The sequence below is a fragment of the Ambystoma mexicanum genome, chromosome 4p (genome assembly GCF_040938575.1).
Source record: "Ambystoma mexicanum isolate Mex_15411 chromosome 4p, UKY_AmexF1_1, whole genome shotgun sequence".
In the NCBI taxonomy this organism is placed as follows: Eukaryota; Metazoa; Chordata; class Amphibia; order Caudata; family Ambystomatidae; genus Ambystoma; species Ambystoma mexicanum.
The window spans coordinates 736,522,334-736,547,371 of NC_090927.1; the positions used below are offsets into that span (position 1 = coordinate 736,522,334).

The 25,038-nt window shown below is 48.4% G+C and overlaps 1 protein-coding gene across 2 annotated transcripts in view; it reads right to left on the reverse strand.

Annotated features, from left to right (window-relative positions):
* Positions 1-25,038, reverse strand: part of PHIP (pleckstrin homology domain interacting protein) — a 2,101,228-nt gene that overhangs the window by 1,613,163 nt on the left and 463,027 nt on the right. For both annotated transcript variants that reach the window (XM_069606291.1, XM_069606290.1), the window contains exon 16: positions 5,415-5,543. In XM_069606291.1, the coding sequence (XP_069462392.1) occupies positions 5,415-5,543 (129 nt within the window). The remainder of the gene's footprint in view (positions 1-5,414; positions 5,544-25,038) is intronic.

Genomic DNA, 25,038 nt, shown 5'->3' on the forward strand with positions numbered 1-25,038 from the left:
AACTTATCTCAATGAGTGAATGGAAAACGGAAATAGAGCAATCTTTAAAAGGAATTATTGCCCAGGCGAATACGCAAGCGAATCCAATAGTAAAAACTATGGATGGTGGAGTTCAAACACCTTTGGTCAACACCACAAGGCAATTTAATTTTATGTCACATGCCAAAGTAAGCTATGCAACTAAAGCGGGGTCCCGTACTCCATTGAGAGATTCAAATACAAACTGTTTGATGATGCAGTGTCGCCCACATCCCTTTCACAGTTTTGATCTAAATAGACAATCCGTGATGAATATATTAGCAGAGGTTCTTGCACTTGAAGGGGTATGTTCGAGTGACATAGACCAGATAGAATTTCCTCATAGAAATGACTTGTCTATGATAAAGTTATGGATAAAATCAAGCTTGGTCAAAAATGCTGTGTGGGAGGCGAGAGATGACCTATATGAAGCGGGTTTTATTTCATTAAACCCTGCCCCTTTTGATCAACAACAGCCTCCAAATCTGAGAATGCTAAACCAAATGTGTACCAGAAAGGTCAAAATCATAACTCACAGGCAAATGTGGCGAGATTGAACGGACAAATGTCAGATACTAGAGAAATGAGATTGAATAACAACTAACTAGTCCAAAATCAGAAAACTCTCTCCCTAGCCTCTTGGAAGACGAGAGGCTTCAAGCATCTTACAAAATCCAAAGATAACTTACTGATGAGTTATGATATTTTGGCCTTTCAGGAAATATGGCGTTGGGATAAACATATTTTTCTATTGATTCCAGCTATCGTGCCAGTCAGAGGTAGACCCATGTCAGGTTTAATGGTAGCCATAAAATCTTCTCCCAATATGCAAATTGAGCCATGGTTCTCTCCAAATAGTTTTCTGCAATTGGTAAAGATAAAATAAACGTCAACAAATATTGGTTTGATAAAAATCTACTGGAACCACGCTGCAATAACTGATTCAGACTTTTTTAATGCCATGGATGAAGTACTAATATTTACAATACTTGACCCAACCTGTGGTCATGTAATAATTACTGGACACCTGAACTTAACATGTATACCCCAAGTGGGGAAACCTCTGACTCCGATAGCGAAAAGATGGAATGCCTTTATGGTCGAACGTCAGTTCTTAATGTTAAATGGAGCAAAAAAGGGTGATATGCCACCTCAGAGTACATGGCATAGAAGTGCACAAACAGCAACAATTGATTACACTTTAGTTGACAGAGATCCGTTTAATAACATAACTGAATTTCAAATTATTTCTCAGGAAATAAGTGACAATGATATTCAATCTACAAAATGGACTTGGTTTACAGAATCTAAAACATATGATTCATCCCTAGCTCGAAATCTAACGACAAACTCTGAGCAAAATAGGTTCCATTGGACTCCCTTATCTCTTCAAACCCTAAGTGAAAATTGAATTCGATTACCGAATGGAGATGCATACTATGGCTCCAACATCTTCCCTTCTTACGTTGAAGAAATGCAAATTTTTAGGAAGAAAAACAACCATAACACAACAGATCTTGGAACTCTGCATACATTTGACCATGAGGTGGCCCTCAATAAAACTCAATATAGAACTGATAGAAGAAAAATCATACAGACAAATCCTCCTGATCGCCTCCGCCAATTGAATGCTCTAAAATGTAAACATAAAAATTGGATAAGAACAAGAAAAGCCCTAATGTATCAACGTGATGCTGAGGCCATGCAGAGGAGTTTACAAGAGAGGAATTTGGCAAAAATATGGTCGCACTTAAAAAATACTCAAAGTAAAACTCAATTGGTGAATCAAATGAATCCGATTCCCCAAGAAGTGTGGGCTGTTTTTTGCAAATCCTTGTATGCGGACACAATAACTAGTAGGCACCAGGACACTGTCGAGTAAAATAGGGAATCTTGTTTTTGACATCGATGACATTCTACTATTTATCTCAAAGCGGTCTACATCTTGCGCGCCGGGGCCTGATGGACTTTCTAACTTTATGTTAAAAAAAAATATCTCGGCCTGGGCGCAAATTCTAGTCACCATTTTCAATTAAATTGTGCTCACTCGGTGTATTCCGGGTTCCTGGAGGAAATCCATCACCATACCAATTCACAAAAAAACCCTAGGAATTATAGACCCATCTCTTTGTTGGATATACCAAGTAAAATTTGTGCACGATTGTTACTAAGAGATATCAACAAATGGTTGAATGTAGCAGGAATTAGAGACCCAAATCAAACTGGCTTTATGCCAGGGATGGGGACAGCAGTTAATCTCCACATATTAGAAGTCATAAAGAAACAGGAACAACAGAAGGGCCAGGTAGTTTATATGGCCTTTATTGACTTCCAGGACGCCTTCAATTCAGTGTGCAGGAAACTTCTAATCAACAAGCTAAAGGATGCGAAGTGTCCTGATTATCTCATATTTTGGGTTCATGAATTACATTCTCAAACCACGGTTCAAATCAGATTGGCCCTAGACGGTACTCTGTCAGACCCAATTGAAACTTTCCGTGGGTTAAAACAAGGGTGCATACTGGCGAGTACCTTGTTCAATTTTTTCATGTCGGCAGTGCAGCAAGAGTTTATTAACATCCAATCTGATGCCCCCCGTTTGGGAGGTCTTGCGGCCCCCTGGTTGTTCTATGACGACAATCTAGTGTTGCTAGCTAAAACGCCAGGGGGGCTTGCAAGCTCTTCTATGTTGCTTAATTAACTATGCCGATGCAAATCTGTTAAAAATTAACCAAGATAAGTGTAAAGTCATGATACTTGAGCCCAAGAAGAAGAAAGCCTCAAAATTTAGAGAGTGGCAAATACAAAGCGTTAATATATGAATTGTTAATGAATACAAGTATTTGTGAACAACAATTGGTAATGACCGACAGGCTAAACCTTACTACAGAGAAATTGAAAATAAAGTTAACACCGGGATAGCCCAATCAAAGATAATACAGGGCAAATTGGGAAAATTTTCGCTACTACCTGCCATTACATTTTATAAGCAAAAATTCACCCATAATAACTTATGGGGTGGAAACCGAGAGATCATACTAGAGAGTGTTTGGCTAAGACTGGAGGGTCGTTTTTGGAAGAAGGTTTGTGGCCTCCCAATGTCTATATCAATGTGTTTACGAAGGCACAAAATGGGGCTAGTATCCTTGTATGCAATATATTCATGGAAAGTCATGTCATTGTATCGGAAATATCTGATAGCTGTGAGAGAAAATGGAATAATGTATACAATGGGAAGATATATGTTGGAATCAATTAATCCTAATATCCTGAAATGGAGAAAATGGATAAAAGTACTGATGGAGATGGCCGGCATTAATGACGATCTACTTACTAACAATCCCGAGAGGGTGAAAAATGAAACTGTGGTAGTATGTTTGGATCTAAACTAGAGATGCATGCATGAAATCGAAAGTGTTTAAACAACAAGCTTTTGCAATCAAAAAACTTCATGTAGTTGAAAATTATCTAACCAAGTTTCCTGATCCCAAAGCCAGATATTCATATATGAGAATCAGGCTGAACATTTGCCTAACGAATGAAGTGTGCTGTATGAGAAATACTACAACCAACGCCAGTTACAGATTTTGTCTTTTACCATCAGCTATAGAGACACTAAAACATCTAATCTCTGAATGTCCTGCGTTATTGCGGCAAAGATGTCAAATATTCAAACATTTATTTGAGAGTTATTCTATGTTGAGCGAGGAAAGCTTTTGGAACATGTTGTATAAGTCAGTCTGCAAAAATGAACATTGCGTGTCTATTGTTTGTTGAATCGTTAAGTTTACTGAATCAAACTGTTACTAACCTCAAGGTGACAGGATCCATCAAATAATTGTTCTTAAAATGTTAAGTGTTTTTATGCAATGAAATTTATTCATTAGAGATTGTATTGGGAACATTTTTGTAATTATTTTTATACTGTGTAAATGTTTGTTTTTGAAAGGCTGTATTTTACATCTATATAAAAATAAAAAAATAAAAAGAAGAATACAGGGGCTCAAAGGGAGCAACCATCAGAAATGTCAATAGCAAATCAAAGTCCCATGCCGAAACCAAAAACTGGCATTGAGGAAACTGATTGCACAAACCTCGCAGAAACTGCATGATAGTGGGGGTTGTGAATAAAGAAACCTGCTGTTCAGGGCACCTCTTAAAGTTCAGACACGTAATAACACTGTTTGCTTTACCATTGAGGCCCAGTAAAAATGCCATTCCACATTAAGAAAAGAGCCAGAACAGACTGGATGCCAAATGAGACTTGCCTCTCATCCATCAACAAATCAACAGCAGCACACACGCATTCATTCTCCACATTCACTCCCTCCCACAATCACAATCACTAACCAGTCTATAGCATTCACTCCCTCATTCAGTCGCACCCACCCATACACTCTCTCGATCACACACAATTATAGACAAACCCATGCATACACATATACATTCATACTCCCCCTGGCCCCTTTCATCTTCAGCCCCCGGACCAGACTCTGCACTCCAGTCCTCAGGCTAGCTGCTATGGGGACCCTATGGCTCCCGCTGGTTGCTGAGAGGCGGCGCTGGACAACACCAGGCTTAACACCCCAATCTGCCTGAATCGGTGAGGAGGTACAGGAGCGCCCCTATGCACATTCAGGCTGGACAAGCAAAACGCCCCTAGCTATGCATGGCTCATTGGGCATGCGTGCTAGGGAACAAACAGTGAAAAGAAACCACATTTAGCTTTCACAGTCAAAACCATCCCAGGAGCACTCCTTCAGCTGCTGAGTGAGCGCTGAGTGCTTTCACTGGGCAGGCTTGGCTCATCAAGAATGGGTGGTGGCTCGGTGCCCAGTCACCCATTATGGGTGTGCTACCACTGTTCACTAAAAATGCTGCAGAAGGCAATTGACACATAGGACCCAAGATTCACCCAAAAGTCCATTTAATATTCACAAGATACTTCAAGGTATCGCAGTTTTCTGTTCAAATACGTTCATAGTTTGCATAAATAAAAATGTATCATTAAATTTCATCTATAATTTTCTCACTAAACTGCATAAAGCAGGTGCCTATTGCCTCAATATCTTTGCCACAGTTTTGGACAAAACTCTGTACCACATTATAAAGGCACTCACAGCTGGCATTAAAAACCACCAGAGGAAATAGATCTGTTGTAGGGTTATAAGCTTGTTGCATATCCCTTACAGCACCAATGTTCAAACCTAACAACTGGCATTGGTTCGAAACAGAGACACGCAAAGAGAAGTTGTTAAATGGTTAACTGTCAAAAGCTACCTTAACCTAAAATGAATTATTCCACCAGCTACCAAATCTGCCTTAGCAACTCTTTAAAATGGCAGTCCAAATCAAATAGACTTTTCCAAAATCATGTTTTGTAATGCTCGCCTTACCTTATCATATTTGCTACTCGAACCAAATCCAAATATCAGAAGATGACCATGAGAATCTGTACATGCAAAGTGTTGACCATCTGGAGAGCATTTGCAGTCAAAAACTGCTCCATGACCTTGACCTTCAATCTGCAGAAACAGTGCTGCATTTAGTAAATGTGCAGTTTTGCTATCTATGTAATGTACAGTACAAACTTAAATTGGGAAGAATTTTGGCTTTGTTTGAAAGCTTGTATATGTCCAGTACACATAAGATTGTTTTTAAGTGTTAAATTCGGAGTTTGGAAGACAGGTAGCCAAAATAGTTTTAATTATTGAGGCATTTAATGCACTTTGATGGTTCACAACACCCAACATAAAGTGGTCTGGCTATTTATTTATCTGCATGCTTCAACACTGTTGAAATTTAGTTGTGTCTTTGTAAAAATGCACTTTTAACTTTGAATGTATTTTTGCACAATTATTAACAAGAGATGGTCACATTTGTTATGTATTCCATGCACTAACAAGAAAAAACAAGTTACTTACCTGTAACTATTTTTCTACAGCATGGGTCTGGCATGGATTCACATGCTCATGAATATTCGGTCGTCAGGCTGGGCATCCTCAGTAAAATAAAAAAACGTTCCTCTTTCACTTACAAACTGTGTTTCTCCCTTAAGCCAATCATTGTCCTCTGGGTCATACTGCCCCCATCCAATAACAGCCCTCTCCCTAAGCCCCTTCTCTGGCAGCCATCTTCAAATTTGGTAAGCATGTAAAGTGGCAGTATGACCAAGAAGAGCCACAGAGGGATCAGAGGGAGGGTTCGCATGTGAATCCATGCCATACCCATGCTGGAGAACAAATGTTACAGGTAAGTAACTTGTTCCTTCTCCAGCATGGGGTCTGGCATGGATTTGCATGCTCATGAAAAACGAATACATAGCAGTACAACATTACACAACCATGGGATGTGGCAAGGCTCAACAGAAGCAATTAACTCTTACCTCCAGAAGAGACTCCCCTCAAGCTAACACGTTGCGTAGCACTGCTTGGCCGACTGTGGACGCCTCCTTGGAATCCCTGTCGACGCAGTAGAATCTCGTGAAAGTGTGCATGGACCTCCATGAAGCAGCCCTGCAGATGTCCAGCAGGGGCACAACAGACAGAACGCCATCGTCGCAGCGATCGCTCTGTTGGAGTGTGCTCTCGGACGTCCGGCCAGCGGTCGGTAGGCCAACCGATGACAATGCATGAAGCAGCTAGAGAGCCACCTTGAAATGGAAGCCTCCAAAAACCTTTTGTGTGTGTTACGTTGAACTTCAAGGCACAAGCAACGTCCAGCGAGTGCAGAGTCCTTTCAGCCGGCGACAAAGGTGTCGGAAAAAACACAGGCGACGCCAAATGTTTGTTGAGGTGAAATTCCGACGGAACCTTGGGCATGAAGGAGGGGTGCGTTCGCAGCACCATACTCTTGTCGTGAAAAGTCAGGTAACGCTGCTTGCAGGACAGGGCCTGGATATCACCTACCCTCCTGGCAGAAGTGATGGCCACAAGGAAAAAAAGGCATTTTCCATGAAAGGAACTTGAGAGCGGTCTTATACATAGGCCCGAAGGTAACACCCTTGAGCCTCGTCGGCAACACGTTGAGTTCCCACGCTAGAGCAGGAGCCTTCACCGGCGGGAACGTCTGAACAGTCCTTTGAGGAACTCCTTGACTAGACGTTGGGACCAAAGAGAAGCCTGTCCTGGAGACCTGGTGTAGCGGGAGACAGCCCCCAGATGCACCTTGATGAAGGCGTGCGCTAGCCCCACCTTGGCCAAGGACAACAAGTACAGAAGAATCTGTGGGGCCGTGAGAGGGTTGATCCTCTGCGTCCGGCACCACGTCGCAAAACGTTTCCAGTCCTTTTTTAGCTAACAGAACAATGAGAGTCTTCTCCCCATCGGCATTGGCTGACTCGATCCAAACCATGTGTGGTGTCCCACAAGGATCCTGTGTCTCGCCCACCATATATAATATATTTACCAAGCCCCTATTCGATAAATTGTATAGACTAGGTGTCATCTACACTAATTATGCAGATGACACCCAGATCCTCATTCCCCTTTCGGGCAATTTTGATAAAGATACCGCCTTGGTAAATGAAATCTACATGAATGACGATAAAAACCAGAGATCCAAATCCTTGGCTCCAAAGCCAATCTAAAAAAAAATGAAGTCCCAACTATGCCTCATTTAGCATAGACGGTAACATAATTAAAGCAGTAAAACGAGGTAAAAACCCTAGGATTCCACCCTATCACTAAGGAAACAGGTCAACTCCTTGGCTTCCTCCACCGCCTACACAGGCAAACTTATCAGAGCACACCGACCCTTTGTAACCGAAGCTAGATGTATATTACTCTCGCTAATGCTCTTATTTTGTCAAAACTAGATTATTGTAATGCCCTATATTTAGGAGCTAACAAATATATCCTCAACAAACTACACTTCAAAATAATGCCCCGAGAACTGCCCTAAATCTAACCAACAGAGAACATATCTAACATCAGAATAGACCATAGATGGCTAAAAAATAAATGATAGGATTCTACGTAAAACCGTTTCACTCACTTTCAAATGCCCTAATAACGCAGCTCCCCCATTTCTCTCGATTCGACCATTTAGAGCATAATTCCGACTGTCAAAAGATACCTAGGTTTAAATTAACCAAATCTGGAGGAGGCAGCTTCCCAGTGAAAGCTGCTCAACATTGGAATGCACTACCTCAGCCTTAGAATTGATCAATCCTACCTCAGCTTCAGACGCAACTCATTAAACTGGTTGCGATCCAACGACATAACCTAGCCACCTGCTGTACCTACCTATATGCCTTACCATGTATATATGTACTTATCCCACTGCACCACCCTTTATTTGATGCTATGTAACCTACCTATCATTTTTGTAACCTTCCTGTATATGTGCTGCTTTTGTTTCTTGTACTAGTTTTGATGCCTGTTGTAACTAAGTCTAAAGCTCTCTTATCTGCTGCGCCTGGTTACCTACGGGTTTGGTGTGCATTACCAAATAAATAAACAAGTGTCGGTAGCACTTGAGTCGATGACGCTCTGGCACTGGCAAGGACCTCCCAGCAGTCCGCCGGCAGCTCTTACCCCCCCAAACTCTAAGGCTGTAGGAGCCAAGCCTTGAGGTGCTACGATCCTGGTCTTGGTGCAAGAGTGCACCTCTTTCCCTGGTGAGATCTGCGACCACTGGCAGCTTGATTGGAGGTGCCATCGATAGGCTGAGAAGGTCCGGGTACGAAATCTGCCTCGGCCACGCCAGGGCGACGAGGATCATTATGCACCATTTGAGTTGATTGATGCCCACGGGAAGGAGAACCTGTCCCCCATGCTCCTTGGCTGGAGGAACCTGCTGGTGAATCTCTGTCATTTGGAGTTAGTGACAATCGCAAACAGGTAGATCTGGGGCCTGCCCCACCTGAGGAAGAGGCTGTCCACTTGATCCTGTCGAAGCTCCCACTCGTGGCAAAAGCGTAGCTCCCTGATGAGGGAGTCGGCGATGGTGTTCTTTACTCCCGTCAGGTGAAAAAGAATGAGGAACATCCCCTGGGCGACGGCCCATTGCCACAAATCCTACACCTCTCTGGAGTGCTGGGGATCTGGTGCCCCCCCTGCTTCCTGATGTAGAAAATTGTGGTGGTATTGTCCGTGAAGACCCTCTCCACCTTGCTCTTGAGGGACTGAAGGAACGACTTGAGGGCCCAGATCAATGCTCGCAGTTCCAGAACATTGATGTGGAGATCCCTCTCCTCTGGTCACCACAGGCCTCTGGCATGGAGACGTCTGGAGTGGGCTCCCCAGCCCTCCAGGAAAGCGTCCGTGGTGACAGTCTCCTAGTATGGGGGCTCGGAGTCCATCCCCCTGTGATGTTGGAACGCACGGCCCACCACTATCGCTCGACAGACCTCTTTGTCAAGAGCAATCCTGTCAGCAAAGCTTCCGGACACCTGGATCCACTGAGCGTCCAGAAATTCCTGAAGGGGTCGCAACTGCAACCAGCAGAGTCTGATCAGATAAATGCACAACAACATCATGCCTTGCAGAGACTTGATGGCCTGCACCATGCCGGTTTTCAGTGCCAACAGCCGTTGCACTTTGCCCAGTATGGCCGCTATTCCCTCCTCAGAGGTAGCCACCAGGCAGGAAATCGTGTTTAGCCTGGACCCCAGGAACAGATCGTTCTGCGATGGAATCAAGCAGGATTTTGGATTGTTCATTAAGAACCCCAGACCCGTCATCAGCCGGACGGTCCTGTCCATGTGTTCGATGGCTATTTCCCTTGACTTGGCCCAGATGAGTCAGTCGTCGAGGTATGGGTACACAAGTATCCCTTGTAGACATAGATGGGCCACCACAGGTGCCAGGCACTACATAAACACCCTTGGTGCAGACTTCAGTCCGAAGGGAAGGGCCTTGAATTGGTAGTTTTTTCCCTGGATAACGCAGTGCAGGAACCTCTAATGCTTCTCGTGAATGGGGACGTGGAAGTAAGCGTTCTCTAGATCCAGCGATGTCAGGCAGGCTCCTTCCTCCAGATGGCCGAGCACGTGCGGCAACGTGATCATCCTTAAATTTTGGGACTCGAGGTACTTGTTTAGACGTCGCAGGTCGAAAATGGGCCTCGAGCCCCCGGTTTTCTTTTTTACCAAGAAGTATCTGGAGTAGACTTCCAGAGCCTGCAGCCGCTTTGGAATCAGCTCCATCGCCCCTTTTCTTAGCATGGCCTGTACTTCCTGCAGGAGCTGACGGATGTGCTGCTACTGCCGGGCCACCGGTGGCATTCGCAGACACTTCTGTTGGAATTCTAGTTTGTTTGCAGACAAAACCGTCCACCACCCATCGGTCGGTGGAGATCTTTTCCCACTTGCTGACGAAGCTCGCCAGCCAGCCTCCCACCGGCGTGCATGGGTGGGGGCCTGACGTCCTGGGCATTCAGGCTTGCTTCGGGGACGGCGTGCCGCTCCGAGAGCGACATCGGCCACCCCCGAAAGCCTTGGAACAACCGCTGTAGGACTCCTGGGTCGTGGAACGGAAAGGCTGGCGGTAAGAGGATGAACCCCCACCGAAACCCTTCAACGATCTGCCGGATTTCCCTCCTGAGGCACAAAAGAAAAGGCGATGCTGCTGAAGCATGCCAAGGGCCTGTGCCGTCTCCGTATCGGTCTTGATGGATTGCAACGATTTGTCGACTGCCTTCCCAAAAAGGTTGTCCCAGTCGAAAAGGCATGCCCAGGACCCTCGTCTGAACTTCGATCCGAAAGTTGGTGGCTTTCAACCAGACACGACGACGATGGAGGCAGACCGTGTTCCCCATCTGTTGGAAGCCGGTGTCCGATGTCCAGGGCAACGGTGATGGCATGTTCTGATGCCACCTCGCCCTCCTGGAGAATTTCCAGCACCTCGACCCGCTTGTCGGGGAGAAATTCCAGCAGTGGGGCCTTCTTACACCACATCTGCCTGTTGTATCTGGCCAGGATCGCAGGAGTGTTTGCTGCTTTGACTGTCGTTGCTGCCGAGTAGATCACTTTCCTACCCACGGCATCCAAATTCTTCCCCCTTGCTGTCTGGCGGAATGGTGGCTGAAGATGAGGGGTTTGAAGACTTCTTCCTCGCAGCAGCCGAGACCACCGAGTCCGAGGAGGGATGTGACCACAGGCACTTGAATGCATACTCCAGCACCCTGTATTACTTTTCCAGCCTGTCTCTTATCGTCAGGACTGAGGCGGGATTCCTCATCAGCGCCAGGACCTCATCCCAAACTTCGTCCAGGAGAGGCACTGCACCGCCAGAATGGTCTTCCTCTTGGCCTCAGCGCTGGTAAAGGAAACTTTCCTTCTTGGCCTCTTTTGGTGTCAGCTGGAAGAGTTCAGACGCGTGGAGCCACCATGGCATGGAATGAGCCCACTTCGTCCGGGGGAGGCACTCTCGGTGGTGGGGAAACTATGCTGTCATCCGTGTCCGTCGTCGCTGTGCCTGTCCCCGTTTCCCTAGGGAGGGCATGTGAGGCGGTTGATGAGGCGGCGTGGGGTGCTGTTTCCTGTTCACTGGTGGGGGGTCCGGTGCCCCACCAGTGAACAAGTGGAGAGTTGACAGGACGTCCAGCGATACGTCTCTGGGAGGTGTTGGGGGTGTGGGGGTAGGCTTGCTGGGCCCAGCGCCCACATAGTTGCCCCCCTCGACGATTCCGCCATTGTGATCTTCCTCAGAGTTTCCTCCGTAGCCAGCCTTCCCCACGTCATCCAGGACCATGTGAACGGACACCATGTCCTCCTTGTCCGAAGAAAAAATATCTGTGCCCTGGAGCACGGTAGAAGCGTCCACTGCCCCATCACCTTTATTTGCATCCTGAGGGGTAGGTGCCGAGCTCAGGGACGGCATCCTTTTCTCTGGTGTTTCCTCCACAGGCTTGGCCGAAGGATCCCACCTGGGAGCAAGGGCCACTCTGGGCACCGCAGGAGTCCCCTGGACCTGTTCAGCCCCTTTCACTTTCGAGAGGGCGGCAGCCACCAGCTCGATCGTCGAGGATGACTTCGCCTTCACTACCTGGGCGTTTAGGGTAGTTCGAACACAGTACCATGCGCCTTGGTCTTCTCCGGTCTCTTACACAGTTTCCCAGGGTCAGCCGATTTCCTCTTTGAGGAGGAGCTGGAGCAATGGCTTGAGATGGAGGCAGATGGTGAAGATTAGCGCACTTTGCGTGTCGTGGGACCCGCTTGCACAGCGATCCTGATGGAAACGGACATGCAGTGCTTGGCCTTGACTCGGGCCACCACAGATGGAGCGCCCTCAAAGGACTTATAAGCCCGGTGCTTGGACGGTCCTGGATGAGGCATGCCCCTGCTTGCCACATAGGGTAGAGGTCTTCATGTTGAGCTGCGCCACCAGCCTACTGTGTCGATCCTTGACTGCGTTTGGTGAAACCCAGGCAAATTTCGCAATCCGCATCCTTGTGGTCCGGATGGAGACAGTAGAGGCACTGGGAGTGTTTGTCCTCCACAAACAGGTTACGCAATCCGCAGCTGGAGCAGAGCTTGAAGAGAGAACCTCTGTCCTTCTACTCTGACATGGTCAGGCGTGTGGTGTAGGCCTGATGGACTTTTGGAATCTTCGATGAAACTATGCGATTCTTGCCCTTGAGGGGCGAAGAAAGACGCCGCGCACTGATCCCTACTTGCTGGTCAAAGGAACGAAAGAGCACACAGGCTCTATTAGACAAAAATAGGAACTTAACGAAAAAGCACAAAAAAATAGAAAAGCCTGCAGAGCTAAACACGAGGACTCCCAACACTTGAACGTGCCATAAAAATCCAAAGATGGCTGCCAGAGGAGGGGCTTAGAGAGCAATCATTGGCTGGGGGCAGAATGACCCAGAGCTCAGTGATTGGTTTAAAAGAGAAAGACAATTTGTAAGTGAAAGTGAAACTGTTTTTCGAGGATTCCCGGCCTGACGATGTGGGAATATTCATGAGCAAGTGAATCTATGCGAGACCACATGCTGGAGAAATTAATAGTTACTCACTGTAGTGACTAACATACTCTTAGTCCATAACCCCCTTTCCTCCATACTGCATGGGCGTCCCTCGCTAGGGACGGGAGACGAAACCTTTTTCACCAGAAAAAAACATCTTTCCCTTTAAAATTAGAGGCGCAGCCCTGGGAGCATGCGCTCCCGACTCCACCCACCAGCGCCACCACTCAGTCCCCATTGATGCATCGACAATATTTTACATTGCCTACTGACACCAGTATTATTAAGGGGGAGGATGGTGTGACTTATGGAGGAAAGGGGACTATGGACTAATAGTACGCTAGTCACTACAGTGAGTATCTATTAATTATTCTTAAGTCCCGTCCCCTTTCCTCCATACTGCATGGGCAATTACAATTGAATTTAGCCCCAGGGTGGAGAGGAGACCCTCCTTAAGGAAACAGATTCCTTAGAACCGCCTGTCCGAAAGCCGCGTCTGACGTAGACCTGAAGATGACAGAGCGTTCGACTTGCGGAAGCCCTTGGTACTGTCCAGATATAATTTCAGAGCGTGTCTGACATCCCGACAGTGCAATAACCTCTGAGCATCGTCTTTATGGTCAGTAAAAAACGTAGGTAAGACTATGTCCTCGTTTAGATGGAAAGCAGAGGCTAACTTAGGTAAGAAAGCAGGGTGTGCTCTAAGGACCACCTTATCCTTGTGAAAAGTAGTATAGGGCTCTGAAGCCACCAGTGCCTGGAATCCACCGACTCTGCAAGCGGAGGTGAGGCCCACCAATAAAGCTGTTTTAATGGGGACCAGCCTGATGTCCCCGGACGCCATTGGCTCGAACGGTTTGTGCACCAAGGCGCCCAACACTACACTGAGGGCCCACAAGGGGTGTGGTTTTTTGAGAGGCGGGAAGATCCTGGCGAGGCCCACCAAATGTCGTTTGACCACAAGGTTGGAAGAGGAGAGGACCTCCTCTGAATTTCTGTAGGCCCCCATGGCTGCCAAATAGGTGCAGCATGTCTCCACCTGCACGCCTGGATGAGCAAGGTGTGCACAGAAGGAGAGCACCTCATCCAAAGTGCAAGTAAGGGGGTCGATCTCTTTAGAGCCCGCCAAGTGACAGAACCTAGTCCATTTACTCTTGTATTGGCTCCTAGTAGCCTTGTTCCTAGCGCCCTGAATGATTTCCAGATTTTCCTGTGATAGACGCAGATGTTTCAGCGTGACTTGCTCAAGAACCACGCTGCAAGGGCTCATTTCTGTGGAGCGGGGTGGATGAGCCTGCACTCCTGCTGCGTAAGATGATGAGCTGGGCCCATCGGCAGGTGAATGGGAGGCCTGTCCCCGAGGCTGAGGAGCTCCGAGAACCAGAGTCTCGTCGGCCATCACAGAACTATCAGAATGATGCTGAGGTGACAAGATTACTTTATCTTGCAGATCGCCCTGTGGACCAGGGGTGTGGGAGGGAAGGCATAAGCTGTCATGCCGTTCCACTGTATCTGGAATGCATCGCCCCTGCCAGGATGCAAACTGTTGGCCCTTCTTGTTGTCCCAGGAGGCAAAGCGATACACCTGTGGATGCCCACATCTGCTGAAGATCTCCAGCAGCACCTGATTGCTCAGCTGCCACTCGTAATTGTCTGCTCACAGTCTGATGAGCATGTCTGCCTCCAGGTTGTACTCGTCTGGCAGGTGGATGGATGGCCGTCGGGTAGATGTTCTCCAGGGCCCAATCACACATGCCGATCACTAGTCTGCACAGTGGAGGGTACCTGGTACCAGCCTGCTTGTTGACATAGTACATGTTATGTTAAAGGTACTTATATAGCCCACTGTCACCAACGGAATTGGTCCCCAGGAGGATCTGTAAACAAGGAGGGTGGGTAGGGTTAGTCAGGAGTAGGGGGAGGTGGGAGTAGGGGAAGTGGTGTGCTGTTGGCGCCTTCAGTTCAGTATACACTGTGTGCTGAGCTTTGGTGCGAGTTTCAGACCTGACAAGACCTTGTGTGCTGTGGGTGATGTTTATGTGTTGTTTGTATGTTGTTGATGCAGTGTGGTAAAGTGCGTGCGGATTGCTGGGTGAGAGATGTTTGTGTGAGTTTTGAGTGGGTTGGGTATGCAGAGATTTGAAAGTTGGGTTAGTGGGGTCTGTATCCTGGTTCTAATATTTCTTGTTCCATTTGAGTTGTAGTCCTGTGGGTGGGGTTGTTGCCGATTTCTTATTGGCCGTCTGACTGTAGTGTGTGATGGTGCAGAGGCGGTCCCAGCTGAATCCTAATGAGCATTGTATACTGCGATTGCGTGTGTCTAGTTTATCTCCCTCTGGTTTGGGAGCCGAGGTTGGATGCTCCCTATCCCCTTGCTATCTATTGTGACATTGGTCTGTTGGAGCTTGGCGTGTTTCAGGGCCAGGGTGCTGTTGATGAGTCGTCCGAGTACTTCCGTCTTGGTTAGACTATGTATTCAGTCTTTGTGTCCTCCTATCATGGCCATCTCTCAGTTGGTCATTCGGTATGTCATGGAGTGTCTTCCTTAAAATCTATTGCTTGGTTGTTGCTTGTGTGCGATGGTGCAGCGCTCTCTCAGCTGTATCCTAATGAACTTTGTATAATGTGATGGTGTATGTCTATTCCTGCCCTTCTGGTTTCGGAGCTGAGGGATGGCTATTTCCTTGCTATCTATCGTGACAAGCGTCTGTTGGATTTTAGGAATGGTTTAGGGCCAGGGTGATTGATGATTCGTTCTAGTACTTCCGTCTTGGTTTGCTATGTATTAGACACTAAAGACCGATCATGGCTATCTCTCGGCTAGTCGTTTGGTATGTCGTAGAGTGTCTTCCTTAAGAGTCTTTTCCCAGTCGATTGCTTGCTGTGAATCAGGATCTGTCCCTTCATTCATCGTTGCTTTAGTTATCTGTGTCTCCCTGTGGGCGGTCTTCTAGTTATGAAGTGAAGAGCCAGGTTGCGTGTTTCCTAAATACTAGGTATTTTCTTGTGTTGCGTATGTTCTTTGGTAGGTCGTTCCAATTTTTCGGCGCTTGGTGAGCGAAAGAAGATCCGAGTTTACCAATATTGTAGGGTTTCGGTACCAGGCGCATGTCGTTACTTGATCTGAGCGTTCTTGTTAGTTGATGTAGGTGTAATTTGTCTGTCAGGAACTCAGCGCCTTGTTTGTGCACTGCTCTGTGCACGGTGCACATTGTTTTGAATTTTATTAGTTGTTTTATTCGTAGCTAATATAGTGTTTTTAGCGCAGGTGTGATGTGTTCTCTTCAGGGTAGTTTGAGAAGCAATGGGGCTGCCGCATTTTGCATGTGTTGTAGTTTTTTTTAGAAGTCGTTCAGGTATGCCCAAGTATAGGCTATTGGCGTAGTCTACTCTGGACATGACGAGAGCGATGATGGTGGTTTTGTTGCCAAATGATAGGAATGGTAGGATCCTTTTTGCCGCTCGCAGGAGAAAGAAGCATTCCTTGAGTAGAGAGTTTACTGTCTGGAGGACGACAACCTTGCCCCCAATGAGCAGAAGGAAAACTTTGAGGGCTAGCCAGATGGCCTTCATCTCCAGCCAGTTGATATGAGACTCCTGCCGGGTCCAGACTCCATGGACACTGGTTGTCCAGGGTAGCCCCCCACACCCCTCAGAATTCCAGGGAGGAAACTGTGGTGATGGTGACCAGCGGAGCCGGCTGCCGGAAGGGCTTGCCCGTCCGCAGGTTGCATTCCCTGGACCACCATGCAAGGTCCGGGTGTAGAGAATGAGGAATGCTGACCAGCTCCGATTGGGAGCCCCTCTCATGATTCCATGAGGCAGCGAAGTGCAGCTGTAATCTCCTCCTCTTGAGTGGGTTACGGCCAGTAGGATCGCTGCCATAATACTCAATAAATGTTGGTACCACGAGGCCGATGTCACCCCTCGGGTGAGGAAGTGATTAGTGGCCCTCTTGATGTCCGTGTTCTTGTCCTCCGAAGGAAAAACTCTGAGCTTGCGTCCCAAATGAGGTCCAGGAAGATCAGTCTCGGCGTAGGCTGCAGCTGAGACTTCTTGAGGTTGACAGAGAACCCCAGCTCGTGGAATTCGATCATAAGGGTGGAGGAAGTGTGGTGAACGAGACAGTCGTCCAGGTATGGGTAAACGTGATGGCCATGGGCCCAGAGGCGAGCTGCCACAGCATTCATGAATCTGGTGAACACCCTGGGTGCCGAGTTGAGGCTGAAGGGTAGCACCTTGTATTGGAAATGGCAGCCCATGATCCTGAATCACAGAAAAGAGTGATGCGGCTGCCAAATCGGGACGTGTAGATCAGCGTCCTTCAGATCCAGGGTGTTAGGGAGAATTCTCTGTAAGGCTAATTTCCCAAACCTAGTGAGTCCCCGAGCAGCTTTGCTGGATTTTTGGGGGTTTATTTTTTTCTCTCCTGCTAAGAGTGAGATTCTTTTGCTCCCACTCTTAGACATGATTTAAGGTGTTCCTTTAACTTTCCATGTGTTTTATGGGCTATGGGGTTTTTTACTCCATAGGGTCTCATGTGTTTTTTGATGTGGGTTACACAGCACCCTCCGTGCCGTAACCCAGGGGTGTCGTAGCGACCCCCCAAAATAGACTCCATACCCTGGGACTGACTACTGTCCCCCAGGGCATGTAAAGTCACCATTGGCTTTACTAGTCCCAAATTATGAACAGGAACCAGTACAAACCGTCATATTGTCGATGTACTGGTCGGGGCAATTTGATTGCCCCGGGGTCTGTTGTTCGAGGGGGGCACGTCTCCGTCCCCCCCCTGATCGAGTTTTGGCTGGTGGCAGTGGATACTACTTTTTATATTCGACCGCGAATATATCTCTATGGGATTTTCCCATTGGTCGAGGCTACCAACTTTAATTCTTATAGCCTCGAACATACCACCGGTTTATTTAATTAATATTAATTCGCCGGTTGGTATTTTTTGCCAGAACTCGATTCTAAAATGGCGTTTGTGTTCTCTTCTGTGACTCCAACCCAAGTCGAGCCCTTTGTTCCACTTTTTGGCGAGCTTCTCCACAGAGGCCTCCAAAAGTGGTGCCACTCTGTCTGGGTACCACAGGGGGGTGTAGGAGGGGGTTTAGGCACCCTGGACTGAATTACCTTGGTAACTCAAGTCGCACTCTTGTGTGATTGGCCCAAGTGGTGAGCCGGCCGGTTCACCACTTAGCATGTTTGATTGACAGCTAGGCTGAGTGAATGGGGGTGTACTGCATAAAAGCAGGGCTTTGGGGACTGGAACTTCAGAAGTCGCCACAGGACCTAAGAATCCGAGGAGAGAGAAGCTGAGCCGGCCTGCAACGACGACACCACCGGTGGAGCCCTCCTGAACCATCTCACCACTTTTCCCAACGACAGAGGAGATCTCCAGCCCGGAGAGTCTTCTTCCTTCGACTGGTGGGGATAACCAGTCTACCTTCTTTTCGCCTTCCTGGAGCATCTCGTGGCCGCCTTGCCTGTGCCAAGCACCCCGGCAACCGGGATACCACGTTTTCACCACTACCGCGAACCGAAAGGGGAGTACCTTTGTGCCTGAGAACTCTGCGGCTGGTTTCTTCCCTGGCAGTGCAACGACCTTCATTCTTCCTCCACGACGAGATCTTCTCTTCCTCTGGACGACGCTGCGACTCGCACCCGCTGCCAGGAACAACTGCCCCAAGTGGAGGATCCTCTCCATTTAAGGTACCGTGTTCCGCCTGGCTTCCCTTGCAACCGTTTGAACGGGGTGTATTAAATCCTCGTCTCTCAAACCTGGGTTAGCCTGGGACACCTTAGCTAACTTTGCTGCACTGAACCAAACCTTTTTCGAACTACCTCCACAAACTTCGAAGAATCTGTGCAACTGTCTGATCTTGGGCATCTTCCGCCCAGCTCCCTTCAAAGTGGGCCTGGCGCCTAAACTTCCTTGCTCACCAGTAGACTGTGCCTTCCTAAACTTGCTGTGGTTCTTTAAAAAGTGTTTAGTGTGTATGCTTCCATAATTCTGCATTTCCCTCCCTTTTTATTGAACTTGTTGGAGTGCCATTGAATGTTAAGCGCTCACCTCTGTCTGGAAATAAGTGGTGTCCAACAAGTAATCAGGGATGTACATATGACAATAGTGATTGGGTTTTGAACTTATCTTACCGATTTAGTTCTAGTGTGTTTTAGAAGTGTGTGTTAAATAAATAATTATATACTTTTACACCCAAGCTCTGGTCAGCGTTTGCTTGTGCTACTGTATTTCTGTACCTATTTTGTATGCTCTGTATACTGCCTAACTCTTCTTGAGGGAAGTCTGACTGCTCAGCCACAGCTACCAAGTGAATCTGTGTGGTACAGACCGCTACCAAGTGGGTTTACTGCCAAACACCTGTAGTCTTAAATCTTTTGCAGTGGTCCCTAAGTGAACTGCACAGGTTTCTGCCTAACACAGGGAGCACATCCAGTCTGCCCTGCACAATGTCTTCGCAATGAGTGCTGGCGTAACCATCTTGAATTTTTGAAGAGGGAGGCAGAGGTTGAGAGTGGAGAGGTAGAGAGTGGAGAGGTCCAACACAACTCTCAGGCCAGTCTGGTTTTTCTTTTGTATGGGGAAAATCCTGGAGTAGAAGCCCAAGCCTCTCTGGGATATCGGAACTTCTTCCACTGCTTGGCTCTCGACGAGCGACCGAATTAACGCCAAGAGAGTTTCTGTCCCAATCTGTGGGAGTGGAGGGGAGGATGGAGGGGAGGAGGGAGGGAGGGAGGGAGGGATCGGTAAGCGGTACCCCGGGGAGACTACTGAGAGGATCCAGGGGTCCACAAACTTCTGACACCAAAACTGTGTCTGAAGGGTAAGCCTGCCCCCCACCGGAGATGCGTGGACCCGAAGGGACAAGTCATGCTTTCTTTCCCTCTGAGGCTGCTGCAGAGGAGGGGGACTGAAAAAGGCCTTAACCCCCCCACCCCCTTTGTTGTTTTCACCAGTGTTGACTCAGCGAGCGGTCAGGCTGCCTGGACCTCCGTTCTTGAAAGCCGCAGAACCCCCCCAAAAGTCTGCCCCTTGTCAGAGCGCTGATGTGACTGGGTGTACGCCTTGGGCGTGGCCGTTCCGAAGGATAAAGACTTTGCAGTTTGCAAACTCTTTTCATCTAGCTCCTCATCGGTGGTGGAGTGAAAGAGGTTGCCACCCTCGAATGGAAGGTCCAATATGCGTTCCTGGACGTCTGGGTTGAATTTAGTAGCCTGAGGCCAGGCAGTCATGTCCGTGGTGATGCACATGGCCCAGCCAGAAGTGTCAATGTGGGCCACGGTGGACTCCATGATGTCTTCCGCCACCATTTTTGCCTCTGCCAGTCCCGCCTTGAAACGTGACTGGCTCTGCACCGGAAGTTCTGGAAGAAAGTCGGCTATTTCCCGCCAAAGCCTCCGATTAATGGCTGCCAGCAGGGCATCCACGTTGGATTGACGAAGACGCAGCGAAGCGTTGGAATAAAGCTTCTTCCCATACGCCTCCAAGATCATCTCCTCCTTGCCTAGCAGCGCCGAGGGCGAGGTGGCCGGAAACAACGGAGGCTTTGAGTAGAATGAGTGCGGTTGAATGTGGGCCGACAGCAAGAGTGGCTCCTACTCCATCTGCCTATATTTGGCATCCAGGCGCCAATCGACAGGTTGGGCCGAGTGGGGTTTGAGCCACCCCTTCTTGGCCAAGGCGACAACATCCTTCTGCATCGAGATCCCCGTTCTAGTCACAAGGCGTAGAGTGAGGACCTTGGCCAGTATCCCCGGATCTGGTTTTTCAACTTCGGGTTGAGGAAGGCCCAAGTACTCTGCCAGATGTGCGAGTCGTTCGTGGAAGGACTTAGCTGACGATGGTGCATCAGGGTCTTCTTCCTAATCTGTGTCCACCAGGGCATCCGGCTGAAATGGTGCGGTTGGAGGAGTGCTGGCTGCCGAGGGCTGAGGTGTGGAAACCGGAGCCAGAGTCTGCAGTGGAGGCTGGTACGGAACTGTGAGGCAGAATCCTGTGCAGTGCCCTTAGGGACCACTACACACAATTAAGACTGCAGGTGGTAATACAAGTTTTACCTTTGGTACAAGCCTGTACTACTATGTTATATATGAGCAGTAGCAGAGATTACACAAAGGGACCACCATTACTGTGACTCAAGCAAACACTGACTCAAGGTTTATAAAAGGTTATAAACACGACACTTCTATTAATTCAAAAACCACACGTAAAATACACTACAACTAACCAATTCACTTTGTACAGTATAACTTCAAGGTAAGTACCCTGTGTTTTAGCTGACCGGTGTTGTGAAACAAAAGACGTTACCGGGAATATACTTGCGATCACTTTTTGACTGTAATGACAGTTCGGTCTTACTAAAGAAACGCATATCCGCGGCAAGACATGTTACCGGGGCAAAAACACACTTAGCACCCGAGATACCCAGAGAGAGTTGGGGCAAAAATCATAGGCAATACTTTTGTCAAGGCAGACAGATACAAAGAACACTCATGGACAGAAATTCAAGAGTCAATAGGTTGGAGCCAGTGTCAAGTGTAACGGGGTTCCTGTTGTCGAGGATCACAAAGTCGGATAGTTCACGATTCAGCGTAGCCAGGAGTACTTGGATATTGTCAACAGAGGAATCAAAAGTTATAAGAAGGAGGGAAGACGAGGGCAAGCCTTGGAGGCGAAGAAAAGGGATTCACCCCAATTCCTTGAGCAGAACACAGTACCTTATTCAATGAAGAGGCTGGTGCCAAGGCAGTTGTTCCTGGTAGTTTCCTGCAGACCCACGGTTCCTGGAGCTTCGACCCGAAGGAGGACGTCTGGAGGGGTCTGCACCACACAGGGCTGATGCCGGCAGCAGCGACGGTGAATAAAAGGTGCGCTCCTTAAAAACAGGAGAGGCTCTTCAGATGGCTATCCTGACCACACAGCAGGGTGCAGCGATTTCGACCACGAAGAGGACCCTCTGGCTGTAGAAAATGAGCTGGTTATCCCCACCAAGCTCAAGGGAAGAAGACTCCGGACTGGATCTCCTCTGGTCGTCGAAGGGTAGATAGCTCAGGACTGCAGCAGGGATTGACTGGGACAGGATAGTTGCAGCAGTCTACTTCTTCTCCACTTCTCTTCGGTTCCTTGTAGTTCCATTGGTGACTGACTTCTAGCCCAAGAGACCTGCCTTTTATGCGAAAATCCCCTATTCACACAGCCTGTCTGTCAATCACGCAGCAGGGGGGGTTGTCTGGCCCGGACAACCACGTCAGCCAATCATGGCAAAGTGCGACTCGGATTTCCTAGAATACCCAGTGCAGGGGGCGACTACACCCCTCCCTCACATTCAGCCCACCGAGACACCCAGGCGCCTAGAGGAGGGCTTCTTGGCAGAAGCCCGCCAAAAAACAGTGAACAAAAGAAGGCAAACCTGGTTTGCCGTGCAAAGTAAAAACACAAGAAGGACTTTAACAAAAAGAAATGGCGAATAAACCCGACCGGATCCAAAAGAAAAAGTATTTGGTCAAGCGGGTTTAAGTTCGAGGCTAATATAATAGCCCAAAACAATACCATGTTTATATAGTATAATCGCGGTAGAAAAGTAAGGGTAGATACCACTGCCACAAGCCAAGTCTAAATGTTAAAAGAGCGAAACAATGCTCTAGGAGGTACAGATAAAAAGGGCTAAGGATTAACCCTTTCCAGTACTCCATGTAAGATGGGGGGTACTGGATCTGTGGTTAAATGACTAAAGTTAATGGCAACTTTACCCTTTTCTGGGGGACAGTAGTCAGCCTCAGAAATGGAGTTGGTGGGAAGTCAAAAGACAACTCTGTGTCACAGTACTGAGGGTGCTGTGTAACACACAAAAGAAGGGGGCTACTGAAGTGGTGTACACCAGAGTCCACAAACACAGATGAAATACACATGGCAAAACGCAAGTAAAATTGGAAAAAAGGGGTACACTCTTACTAAGTGAAAAAACAAACTCCAGAAATCCAGCAAAGCTGCTGGGGGACTCACTGGGTAAGGGAAATTAGCCATAGAATGAGAATTTTCCCTAACAGGAACCGCCTGTACTGTGGGTGGCAGTGGAGCCAGAATTGAAGGGGCCAGCGTGGGCAGCAGGGGGTGCATCAGGGCTTGCAGTACTGGAGCCATAGGAGGAATGAATATGGCCGCAGGCGGAGGGGCCGGAGGGAGCATGTCCCTGATCACATCCCTAAGGATGGACCCCATCTGACGCGATCTCATGAGCGTGAGGAACTTTTCAAAGAACCTGTCCTCGCAGGCCGGTGGAAGGTGATATTGATGGGGTAGCGGGTGGCTGCTGGGGCAGGTGCGTACTCTGTCTAGCTTGTTATGGGGTAAACCTGCCCTGTGATGCAGATGGATAAACTGTAGGCCACGTACCCAGTTGACACCAGTCCCACCACCTTGTAACTCGTTTTCCCACCTGCTCCGTTCCTCAGGGCGGTATCAGACGAGTGGCTATATTGTCAGGCGCGGCGGCCCTCTTGTCAAGCTGCATGCCATGTGCCGAAGTCGTGGTGCTTGGCTCACTGGGCCCAGCCTCCTCCAGGTCTCTTGGCGATGGGGCATGAAACATACCCTGCACCTCAGGCCGAGGCCTGGTAGGCGTGTTGACCTCAGCAATTTCGCTGGTAGTGCTGCGTACCGGCGCGCCCTCTGACATGTTGCCGGAACAAGGGCGTAGCCCCTCGGGTGTGCGCCCGGTAAAAGAACCTTGCGGTCCCTCAGCACCGATTCCGGAAGGATCTACAGACACCTCGGCCTGACGGCCGGTAGCTAGATTAGCCTTGGTACCGCTGCTGGTTTGAGAACCTGAGAGGTTCCTCCCGTCGGGGCGTTCTCTTGGGAAGGTGTCAGCCCTGCGGCGTGCGCTAGAAAATAGCGGCCCTCCGTTGGGCCTTGACTTATGTCTGACGAAGTCCTTCAAGTCCTCTGGAGGCGACTTCTCAAAGAGCTCCCTCCACCTAGCTAGTCTGTTCTTGAAGAAAGTGAAGAAAGTGCATTGCATGCAGTACAACCCTGCCATCCGTGGTCAGGGCCAAGGCAGCAGAGGCAAAGAGCGTGGGGGGTCTGATGTTGGGAGGAGCCCCTGGCAGCCTGGACACCTGCTGAAGCCCGCTCGCTGACGTCGACATGCACCAGGCAGGAGTGTGGAGCCAGAGGACCAGGTACCTGAATGATAAAAGTAAAAAAAGACAGAAGTATCCAGGGAATTACATGGCTGAAGCCAAACCCAGGAGCGCAGGTGAAATCGGCCCATTCCCGTCGACAAGGAAAAGGGGACTGAGGGATGGTGCCAATGGGCGGAATCAGGGGCTCACCTCTAAATTTAAAGGGAAGAGGTTTTTTTCTAGTGAAAAAGGTTCCGTCTGCCATCCCTAGTGAGGGACACCCACAATTATGGAGGAAAGGGGACGGGAGTTAAGAGTACTTTAATTACTCATAGTCCCGTCCCTTACCTCCATCCTTGTGGGTGATTCCAACGAACAAGACAAGATGGGTGGGAATGTGACAACCCGTCTCATGGTTATGAAGCAAAAAGGTTCCTCAGAACCGCCTGACCGAACTCTGGATCCCGCCTGCAACTGGTGTCCAGGGAATAGTTCTTACAGAAAACAGATTGCGTGGCCCACGTAGCTGCCTTGCTAATGACCTCCCAGGAGGCGTGCCTCTGAAATGCCACAGCTGTCTTTTTGGGTCCGACTGTGTGCACATGAATCTCTGAGGGTACCTCATACCTAGGGCCAAAAAAGCTTCTGAAATGGCCTGGACCTTCTAACAGGCGATGGAGAGCTTGGAGACCTGGATTCCGCGACCCTGAATGTGACAAGCCGTATTTCTGACTTCTGGATTGATCCCGTCCAGGCAAGGTAGAACTTGAACACTTCTCAAATCAAGGGAATGCAGTGCCCTTTCTGCCTCTGGGGGTTCGGGAGGAAAACGGGCAGCTAGATTTCCTGGTTCGAGTGGAACGGTGATAACACCTTGCGCAAGAAGTTTGGAGGAGTGCGCAAGATGATCTTGTCGTTTAAGGTGGTGAAGGGTTTGCACGACCACATCACCTGCAG